Below are 11739 nucleotides of genomic sequence, written 5' to 3'. Positions count from 1 at the left end.
ATGTTACCACAAAACCGTGATAAGATCTGAACTGAGGATTTTATGAACCGTTCCACCCATGGTGCAGAAACTGATGAACTCGCACCTCAGACATGCCCGCTTTAATCCATCTTGAAAAAACACAGTTATCATCCATTACACCTGACTCAAGTTTGAAACCTCCTCTAATGTGATTACCATCCTCTCCAGCTGATCATCTGCTTGGATGAACCTAAGCTTCTCCAGAACTTCGCTCTGGGTTTCATCAAAGCGCCGTCCGGGATGTTCCCCTCAAAGTTAGGGATTAGTTTTGTGAGTGTGAGGGAACAGAAACTGGCAGGACGGTTTGAGTCGAGCACATTCCTTCTCTCACCGGACGTTACCAAACATCTCCAGCACACATCAGCTGTGTCAGGATTTTAAGTTTAAAGAGACAAAACAACCTAGAGCCTAAATATTTCAGTCTGTGTGTCATGGGAAAGGAGCAGAGCGTGTTCAGACTGGAACGTTACACCTGGGTTAAAATAGCTCTTCTGGCCTGAGTCAGTGTCTGCCTCTGAACAAAAGGATGAGATAATCAAGACGCCTGTGATCTCACTGAGAAAACAAACTCCTCTGGGTGTTTGTCCCCGTCTGCGTTGTGTAATGACTTTTCCACAGAAAGAAAGTAAAAGATTATTTTTGATTTCTGTACAAAGCTCTCTTTCTCGCTGGAATCCTAATTGACCTCCTGTAAATTCTCCTCTAATCCAATTTAAGACTGAGCAGAGTGTCTCACTCCAACCAGTAATTATTCAACACATCAGTCAGTGTAATTAAGTCATTAAAAGATCTCGTGCTGTTTCACGAAGAGTTCGCCAATTAGCTTTAGAGGCAGGACCGGGGCTCCTGTGGAGCTGCTGCAGTGACTTCATCACCTCGAAGGAACGAGTGGCATGACAGAGAACCAGGAAGGCAGCTGATTTACTGAGCTGAGGTAAACAGGAAATACTTTGGTTTTCACTTCAAACGATGAAGTGATAACAGTTAAGAAAGAAAAGACGAATATTTGTTGACTATTTTTGTCTTTTTTCTTTTATAGTTTTTATCGTGAATAATCTTCATCACTGAAAAACAAAAGGATGTGGTCACTGAGTTTTCTTTGTGTTGATTAGCCCAGTAAATGCTTTTTTTTTTAAATCTGACTTTGATCTGCCTTAAATCTGAGAATTAAGAAAGGAGGAAAATAACATTTTTTCTTCGTCTAAAAATAAAATGGTAGATATTTGTCTATAAATCTCAGAATTCTGTCAAAATTACATCAAAAGTCAGTAATCCAACTTTAACATAAAAAAAAACAAAAAAAAAAAACAACTGTCACTTCAATTTCATTCTCAGAACTATTTGTAAAAAATGAAAATCAAAATTTGACTTTGATCTCAAAATTCCATATAAAAGTTATATTTTTAACTTTAATTCCAGGTTTGTTTGTTTTTAAGTCAGAGGTCAAACTTAAATCACCAAAATCTTTAAAAAAAAAAAAAAGGAAATCTCTTTCTATTAGTACTTCAGAAAGCTTTTTTTTTTTTTTTTTTTTTTTAAAGGTCAAATTCTTAATTTAATCTCAGAATTTTATTGCAAAAGGTCATAATATTATAATTCAACTTGAGTCTCAGACTTGTATTTAAAGAAGTCAAAATGTGGCTCTAATCTTGGATTTCTATTTTTTTTTTTTAAAGTCATTATATCAGAATAGTATCATTTAAAATCGGTTTCTACTTTTATTTTAGATCTCTTTAATAGAGAAAAGGTCGTGATTCCAACTTCAATCGCAGAATTCTATTTAAAAAAAAGTCAAGATTACAATCTTTTACCTCAGAATTTCACAAGAAGATTTTTGTGCCCTCAAATTTAAAAAATGAAAAGTACGAGTTCTGAGTATTTAATTCTGAAAGTGCATTAAAAGACTGAATTGTTGATATATTCTCTTCATTTGAAAAAAAGGCCCTTTATCTAAGAATGATAAAGAAAAACCCACGTTAAAAAAAAAAATGTGCTGAGTTTTGAAATCAAAGTCAGAAGTCTGACTTTTTACTTTAGTTTCAGAAGTGTAAATAAGTTGTCAAAAAATAAGTTTTGTTTTTTTTGTTAGTTTCTTCTCTTAAACTAGCTTCACACCCTGAAAAAATATAGGGTCTCTTTGCCTCTGTAAGTAGAAAAGGAACATTCTTCAAAAAAAAAAAAAAAAAAAATTAATTTAAGTGACGTGGATTTTTCCTCTGTAAAAACACTCAGTTTAAGTGAACCCAGCTTTGACTTGACATACCTATGTGACCTGTATTATTTTATAAAAAGAGAAGCTCTGGTGGACTATTATCTGTATATGGAATGTATTACAGTTCTTAATTTCCAGCGTCGTATACAGCACAGACAGTTTAAATAATGCTTGTTGCAAATATCACACTTTAATAAGCTCAAATAGCAGCTCCACAGTCAGCCTGCAGCCTTGCACCAAGGAACACTCATAAAAAAGAATCTGCAGGAAAGTGGCTTTCAGATTAATATCCCAAAAAGAAAGCTGTGGGCGAAAAGAAATGTTAAGCTCTGGACAAGTTTAATGTGTGTTCAGGAGCTGCTCCAAGGCTTCCTCTGATTCTATAAACCCATTTTCCACAGAATGACATGACCAGAACCAGCATCCTGACACTCCTGGGTTTGATTGTGTGGTCATGTTTTAACCTCAACGTCTGGAGCTTTTGATGATTCAGCGGTTATTACCCCAGCTTTAAGGATCAGGACAAGCATAGCTGGTTTTTAAGTTTTTCAATATCCAGTTTTATTGTTTCGTCAGCACTCTGAACTTATTTTTGTGCTGAGGAACTCGACAAAGGCTTCGAGACAGCGTGAGACACCGTCTGGGAGTGTCGCCAATTTGAGCCTGTGGTTCACCTTGGTGAGGTTTCTGACATCCATACTCCAGTTTACAGCTCAGTCATGGAAAGAAGTGAACGTCTGTGGTCTACCATCTCTTACATTACTGGAATAGAGCGCCTGAAAAGAGAGAAATGGTTAAGGGACATCAAAATCTACACTGAAACATCTCTTCGATTCAATGCAGTATTCATTTTAAACCAATCACCTGGAAATGCTTGTTTAAGCCTTGATTGTGAGGCTTGATATTTGCATCAGGACTCTGGCTTTGATACCAGATATGATCTTCATGCTCCAGCAGCTCAGATTTTATGCCTGTCAGTTCATTTTGTCATGCTAATGAGATGGTTAGGGTGTGAAATTAATAAGAGTTTGAACTCTGGAGACAACTGTCGGGCAGATCTTGAATCTAGACTACCACAAAGTCTATGTTTCTCATCTTTTCTGGAGTAAAGTATCATAAACCTGATTTAATCAACCTCTAATCTGATAACTCAGATTCTCACGCAGGAGCCTGACAGACAAAGTCTGTGACATCCCTTCTGGCCGCCCTTCAGTACACAGGAGTTGTCTCTTTCAGCAGATGGAAGCCAAACATAAAGCTGGAGCTCATGCATGAAAAATCTGCGGCTCAGCAGAGTCATTCATGAGGTGCCACATCGAGCCTGCAGAAGGAGAGGAGCACAGAGGTCAGCGAATGGCTTACACTGACACTCACATGCGAGACCTCATGACCCCATGTTCCTGTCTTCGCACGTACAAAAATCTGTGGGAGCGAACTGTTTACACAAGATGAGAGCGGCTGACTGGACAAAGGCGTTGGCACAAGGAAAACAGAGGAACTAATTCAGAGAAACCCAGTCAGCACATTTCACAAAGCTCACATGAAGAGTTGGATATTTTGATTAATATTTGTGTGTCACTATTTCTGAGTCTTGTCTGTAGATCTTTATTTCTTCTGTCTTCTTGTAAAAGTCTTATTTCTGGTCATAGATTGTGTTGGTCTATGTGAACCTCGCCAACTGGACTCCATCAGACCAGTTGTGGGCCTCAAACACCAAGGTCTACTCAAAACTTTCCCCCTGACAGGCCTCCAAAAGTCTGGCAATCAGGAGGGGGATTGTGGAGCAGGGAAATCAAAGTGTTTTAGACAGAAGCTGAAATTAAAATTTCTAAAACCCCAGTGAGAGAAAAATAGTGATTTTTTTAAGATGTAAATCATGTCAGGATACTGCAGGCGCACCAAAGAGTCAGAATAAAGACTGAAAAAAAGCACAGTCCCCCCTCTTGCTAAGCGCCGCTTGAGTGGCAGCGTGTTGCAATAGCTTGGTGCAGCAGCTTGGTGCTGCAGCTCTCTCTTCATTGTTGTTTTTTTGGCTCATTTTCGGCCACTGACACCAAACTGTTTGTGTTTGCAGTTGTGTTTTTACTCATATTTTGCTCATGTAGCAGGCTGTAGCTCTATGATGCTAACTGGTGCTAGGACTAATGTTCCCCACAAGCTGAAGAGAAGGAGGTGAGGGTGACGTGCTGGTACTGCAGTGTGAGCTAATAATGGGGAATGTAAGATCTATCTCCAATAAGATGGACAAGATAGCTGTGATAACCCAGCACCAAGCGAATACCAGAGGGCGGAGTGGCACCATGCTATTCACAGAGACATGGCTAACAGAGCTAACGTCAGATACGAAGGCCACATTTGGAGGATCTTACTTGCTGTGAGTGGACAGGATACTGGAGAGTGAGACTGAACAGACTGGCGAAGAAGTCCAGCTCAGTCCCGGACCCTGGGGTGGTGGAGGCTGACAGGAGAATGATGGCCAAGCAGTCGTCTTTTAGTTGACACCTATAAAACAGTTCTCCTTAAGCATCATTGTCCAGATAAGGATTTTCTTCTGATCTTGTGTTTAGAGACCGACTGACCACGAGAAAAAAAACACAACATCCTGAAATCAATCTTAAAATTTTTTTGTCATGACAAGGAATAAAGTCAGAAAAGGCAGCATGTCCAACTTCTTCATGGTTTATTTATTAATGATACATTGTAAATGTATATTTGCACTAACAGTGACACGTTTTAGGTATTTCAGCGTACTAAAAGACAGATTTGAAGGTGCAAACTATAGAAAAGAACTGAAGCCAAACAGTCTAAAATAAAAGAAACAACTTTTACCTTTTCCTCGTTCATAGTCTCAATGAGGTTAACTTTTAGTTGATGTTACAAAGAGTGCCTAACAAGCCAATTTTTTCTCCTATACAGGGCAAACAAGCATAAAAAGAAGCATCATTCACTGTTTATCCTTAAAACTCAGCCATGTTTCTGCTCCAAACAGACAAAATCATCTCAAATGGGTTCTTTCAGATCAGGATGTGGAGCGTAAAAAGGACGAGGCTGCACTTAGACTATGAGCACATCCTTGTTAGAAAGACTCGAAGCCAAAATGTGCTGTCGTTATAAAGAATAGATCATGTATCCTCCAAGAAACTAAGATTTTACAAACTGTTTACTTACTCTAGTCTGCATTAATATCTAGATTTGTTAAAAGCACAAAATGGTGCAATCAGGATCCAGTTCATAGGTGCATTTGAAAGTATCATACAGAGGTCAGTGTGCAGCATCTAAAATACTTAATATAGATATGTTCGATCACGTAATTTGATAAATGTACCAGCTAAGCTAGATATGTTTCAGTTTATAGACAAAATCTGAGTGATCCCGTCCTCTAGCAGAGCGAGAAGCGCCGTGAGTTAATGTTCATCTTGGTGACCCCGATGAGTCTCAGTGGGGCGGACAGCCCGAGCCCCGGGGTAACCGGACACTCGCACAGCAGATCCGACAGCTCGTCACGCTCCTCCAGGCCGAAGGTGGCGTCGTTGAGCATCCGGCGGTGCAGGTGACAGGTCTGCTCGATCTTCAGCTTGTTGATGTCATTTCGGAGGCGCATGAGCTGCCGGGCCAGCTGCTGGTCCTGTAGACGCATGTCTGTCTAAGGGAGAGGTAGAGAGGGTGATGAGCATCCCTGAGCATCGTTCTCATTCCTCCCTCCATCTCTCATTGAGCGCCTTCCTCTTCACCCTTCAGTCCTTCCTACCACACCCTGTCAATCTGTATGTTTCTTCAGTTAACATTTTACGCAAAGATAAAGAAAAAAAAATATTGCCCATGCATGGCTCTCTAAATATTCTACCTTTCCTGTTGTATTTCCTTCAGTGGACGTCTTGTCTCTACCTTTTGGACCTTGGCCACTGATCTTGAGCCCTGTTTTCACCAAGTGGTTCAGTTTGGTTCATCTCAGTACGGCACACATTTTGTGCCATCCCACTTTTTGGTATCTTTCTGTTGTGGTGCCAGACATACCAATCCCTAGAAGATGGAGCCAGCACACTGCAGTCTATTGATTGGTTGAAAGAATTATTACTTCCTGTAAAACAGCAGTAGTATAGAACAACACAACCCTGCCATGTTTAAGGCCATGTCCACATGTAGCCAGGAATCTGGGAAACCGCATATATTTTTATACATTTAGACCTGTCATCCACATGAAACCTAAACCTTATGTCACTAAAAACAATGTTTCTTGAAAACCAAAGTGAAGATTTTGGAAAACTCCAGTTTCATGGTTTCATGTGGACGCCGGTAAACAGAGTTTTTGGTTCTCAAACGTCACCGCTGAATGACGGGGGCTAATTCTGATTGGCTGGTTTTACATCTGGAAAACACCACCAAGTATGGGTTTGGCATGCCTTGAGCCGCACTCAAGCCCTGGGCTCTTTTTGGTTAAATGGCAACACCAAACACCAACACTCTTTGTTTACCATGTCTCATTTTTCTTTCTTCTTCTACTTATGCGTCCTGCATCCAGTAGACTTAGGTACACCACTGAACCTTCAAACAGCATCAAAAAGAACCTCTCGTTTGATTCTTGACAGTTCTTACCTAGACAATATCCAGCAAGCTTTCCCTGCCCTAGGTTTTCTCCTATCCTGACTCTTTTAGATGAATGTTTTTACAGTTATGCTCCAGTATATTTTTCTGAGGCATCAAGAATTTCAAGAAAAGATCCCTAGCAAAGTGGTTTGGTAATTCAAAACAAAAGCCAGATTAAAAAGATAAAATTCTTTATTTTACTTTTAAAACCTCCAGAGAGTTTGACGTGTTTGGTGTGGGACACGTGAGAAACATTAGTGCACAGACGTCATCTCTCTCATCCTTGTTCTGGGCTCTCTGTCAGTGAGACTCTCACAGCACCTCTTTGCGTGCTCGGCTTCAGCCTCTGAACTCAATGTGCAGAGCAATTGAGCAGAGTGAAAATGATTACACTCTCAGAGAGTGAACATCTGATCCAATTGCCCAAGTCCCAATCAATCCAGATTCTTCTGGACGCTAATTGAACATTGTGTTCATTGTTAAATTCTAATTGGCTAAGTAGATGAACTTCTTTTCTGGCATTTGGCAGCAGAATTATTCAGCTGTGTGACACAGATGAAAGTCTGAAACTCTCTTACCAGTTCTCTCCTCAGCCAACTGAGCGCTTCATCCATGTTCCCGAATCCCTTCAGCACCCCTGACGACAGCTTGCACTGAATCACACCAGAGTTCACGGCAGCCCTCTCTTTCCCCTCCGCTTCACCTCCTGACTCTTTGAAGCTCTCCTCCTCCAGTCGAGCCTTCCACTCCAGGTAAGACGGTCTCCTGGTCTCCAGTCTTAACTTTTCAGTCAGAGCCTTCAGGTTCATGAGGTGGTCATCTGCAGGCGGGTCCACGCCTTCCTCACAGTCTGCTTCCTCCAAGACACACGCCATGCTCACGGTTATCTGAGGAGCTTTAGGGGCGTCCATTTCACCTGCTGCAGCTTCAAAATGAGTCAAAATAAAAATAGACTTCTCCTCTTTGTGAGTGGCCTCATTTGTTGTTACGTTTGTGTGGTTTTCTGTTGAGGAAGTGGACTTTTTATAGATCCATTGATGTTTCAGAGGCTTGGTTTCTGCAGAGGAGAGAGAAACATGATGATGCATTCACTGACCGCTAAATGACAAGAGATCAGACCAATGTGACATCTGACAGCTTGGCTGCACGTCACTGTGAGCGTGTCAGTGGCCCAGCTGTATCAAAGACTGTGGTTTTAATAGATCTTTGTTTTAAATCTGTCTTCTCACATATCAGCTTGTAAAGGAGCAACACGCCAAGGGAACACACCTCCAGGATTTTTATTTGACAGGAACAAATTGTTTCCATAGTGACAACACAGTCACTGTAAATGAATCAGCGATTTCCCACCTCCTGTCTGTCCTCAGGGTTTATTGACTGTACCAAGCTGAGGTGACAGACCGCTAGCAGTGTTTACCCCAGGATCAGAGGTTTGACGTCTTTACTGCAACACACAGGGATCCATCAGATGTATCCTTTGTTACCCAACATGTTTTGAGAATAAATGTATGTTTTTTAGCACAAGATTGTGTGTAATTTTTGGCCAAAGTGCCCAAAGATCTAAATGTGCTTTTCAGCTGCTGTAACTTTCCTGTGCAACCAGGGACTTTTTAAAGCATGCTTTTTGAAAACAGGGATCTCTCCATGGAACTTTAAGGGCCACTACGCGATTCTCGACTGAAGAGGCTTTTCCCTAAGGAACAAGGGATTTATCTAGAAACCATCTGCTTTTTTGACTGCAGAAACTGAGATACTTTTTAAGGCACTATGTGCTTTGACTGCACAAGCCTACAACAGGAACCAGATAATCAAAGAGGAACTATGTGCTCTTCAAGGGCAAATAAATCTCCCAAAACTCTGACTTTTTAAAGAACTGTATGCTTTTGGACAGCAAGAACTTTCCCATAGGAACTAGGGACTTTTTGAGGTACAATAATTTTCTTTTGAACGCAGGAACTTTCCAAAAGGTACTAGATAAATTTGAGATGCTTTTAACTGTAGGACCTTATTTTTGAGGAAGTATGTCCCTTTTAGTTGTAGGAAATTCCCCCAGGAACTAAGAACTTTTTCATAATTGTATGCTTTTCAACTGTAGGGACTTTCCCAAAAACAAGTAGTATTTAATGATAGCGGCTTGGGTCGCTCTTTATACCAAAACATCATTAAATCTCTATCAATGCTGGTCTGTCTTGATTTTCTATGAGTCATCGTTGTTAAATAGCCTTCATCACCATCTTACTGCCCTCTACTGGTCTGGTGGTGAAGTGCAATTACATTTATTTTTGCTCCATAAGTCATTGGCCTGATTGGCGTAAAATTTGTAGGACCTCAGGCCTCAGTGGAGACACAGAGAACAATGGACCATGGGAACCACTGAGTTTATATGAGTATTAAACTTAATAAATCTTAATATCTAATAAATAAGTGAATAAATGAAATAAAGGAACCAGGATTAATCATCATGCTGGACTCCAAATCTTCTGCTCAGTATTTTTAAAGTGGGGCTTGAAACCATAAAAACAGCCTTTTAAACGATAAAGCAAACAGACTTTCTGCCCAGTAAAGTCTTCCCGTCCTCGGTAAGTGCTTCATGCTCTGTCATCTCATAATGGGCACAGCAGGCCGGCAGTGAAGTCATTGCCCTTGTATCTAATGATAGGTTTGGCTATTTTCTAAGGTATAAAAACGACCTCTGCTCTCAGTGGGTGCAGGAGATGGCTGTTGGAAGAAGGATGGAGCCTCCACTTATTCTTGAAGGGAATATATGCATGTCTCCTGGGACCACATTGTTACAGTAAACCAATACAGGAGGAGGAAAAAATCCATGAGCTATGCATTTTTAAAGAGTTTGTAAAGACCGTGTAAGTACAGGGAGGAAGTGGTTTAATTGTGGGGAGCAGCTGCAGAGCCAAGAGGTTTAGGAAGATGGAGAATAAGGTGTGACCAAATAAAGTCATAACTCTAATCCACCCACATGTATTTGGGGCAAACTTTGGCATTTTAGAGCTCAGCAGGACAGCTTTTTTAAAGGGACAGATACTAGATTTTGTGGACAATAAGATGCCAAAACCTGATCTGCCCTCTGAAGTCTGGCTCTCCTATCCGGAGTGTCTGCATAACAAACAAGACTGCACAGTTACCAAACAGGCTTTAGTGTGTATCTCCACAGTCTATATCACATCACAAACCTCTGACTCATTTTTATTTAAGAGTGTTTCCTTTCATCTCACAGGGACAACTGTGCACACATGCAAACAAATTATGCATTATGAGCTGGAGTTTATTCAGAGATTAAAGGCCCAACAGCAAAGCTGTTCATATAGGCAAAGAGCCTGTTATTATAGCATATTGGACTTTTATGTTATGGCAACAGAAACTTACTGAAATGGTCCAACCCAACCACAAAAACAGAAATACCTACACAGCCTGTCAGCACCAACCTGTTTTTACACAGAAGCCTGTTCAGTGGAGCTAAGATTTCATTCTTCATGAGCAATTATGCAAATGTCAACATCAAACAAGCTTTTTAATGAATTTCATAAAACTCATAACAACAAGAGCAAAATTCATATGATTGCATATGTGGTGCAGGAAACTCATAGTAAGCATTCACTGGGTAATACCATAAGTAAATGCATGAGATACGGTGGCCCCAAAGAGTAAAACACCATAAAAAAATCAGAAAATTCAAGAAAATTGAGAAGAAGTATCATGACGGACCAAGAACTGCACATACATTAAGTAGGTCTTTTTTTTTTTTTTTTAAAGGAAACAAAAAAAGAGAAAAAAGAAAAATCCACACATGGAAATGACATAAACAAAGAAATCAGAAAAAAACACAACACAGGAAAAACAAACAAAAAGGGACAACAAAACTTATCATAAAACAGATAACCCTAGAGAGAATGCTCACCAAAAAGCACAACATAAAGAAAAAAAACAACATAAAAAAAATAGAAAACACAAGAGCATTAAAAAAACACAGAAAGAAAACTAGATTAGAAAAAATAAACTCAGAAAATAAAGAAACATTTTAAAGAAAAGCATACAACACTTTTCAAACCGAGATTCACAAACAGAAAACACGACAATAAAACAGAATAGGAATAAACAAAAACACATAATTAAAAATGAAAATGGGACGATGAATTAGAATTTCAGATTTTTTGACATTTTTTTCAAGTCTTTATAATTTTTAGCACTTCAGGGCCACCGTGATTATGCTTTATTTCTAATCTCTTTTTGTGAATGCCTCACTGTGGTCTCAGCCGAACTTGTAAAGTTAAGATCAAGTTATTTTTGCATTTATTGAGTGAAGCCAACTTTATTTCTAGTTCCCTTCATCATCTTTAACGACAGGCTGGGTATTATTAGCGGTATGAATAAAATTTAATGAGTATGCAAAAGTTGATGTCACGTACGATTTTTTATGCATATACATTTTATGCACGAGAGCAGAAAATAATTTATCGTCCTCCTGCTGCTCTGACACCGCACAGAAATGTTAGACACCAGAACGTGAAAGCGAGTGCTTCGTTTACCTTGTGAGACTTTCGTGCAGCTGTCCAACTTTCAGTCAGCAGACGTGAACCCGAGCAGCAGCATCAGACCAAGACCCCATGTACTCCCTCCAGCTCCAGTCCTTCTCCTTCCCTCTTCTTCTCCCCATCGCCCAGCAGCTCCACGGTCCACTTGTTTTTGAGCAGGGAGCTACCGGAGGAGGGGCGGGGAGTCTGCGTCAGGTTGTGGTTGCCTGGAGACGTCCCAGGAATCCCTATCAGACTTCCCGCCGCATGAATAATAATGCAAAGTGCGCCACAGATAACAAAGCTTTTCCCCCCTCCTCCTATCATTTATTTCTTCGGACAAAAAAATACGACACAGTACAAACAGATAAGTAGAAAAAAAAATTAAACACAAAG

At 40.1% G+C, this 11739-nt stretch overlaps 1 protein-coding gene across 1 annotated transcript; it reads right to left on the bottom strand.

Moving 5' to 3' along the window:
* Positions 1-4921: 4921 nt before the first annotated feature.
* Positions 4922-11537, bottom strand: fam167ab (family with sequence similarity 167 member Ab). Its single transcript, XM_074685469.1, has 3 exons — positions 11359-11537; positions 7396-7874; positions 4922-5876 (listed from the first exon to the last, which is right to left on the bottom strand). Exons 2-3 carry the CDS (start codon positions 7726-7728, stop codon positions 5613-5615), a joined length of 597 nt encoding a protein of 198 aa, XP_074541570.1. The 5' UTR covers positions 7729-7874; positions 11359-11537; the 3' UTR covers positions 4922-5612.
* Positions 11538-11739: the final 202 nt, after the last annotated feature.

Source organism: Halichoeres trimaculatus, unplaced genomic scaffold (assembly GCF_033239565.1).
Source record: "Halichoeres trimaculatus isolate MK-OKI-2021-1 unplaced genomic scaffold, fHalTri1.1 fHalTri1_scaffold_13, whole genome shotgun sequence".
Lineage (NCBI taxonomy): Eukaryota > Metazoa > Chordata > Actinopteri > Labriformes > Labridae > Halichoeres > Halichoeres trimaculatus.
The sequence above is the reverse complement of the archived record's forward strand: the minus strand, read 5'-3'. Positions and strand labels throughout refer to the sequence as shown.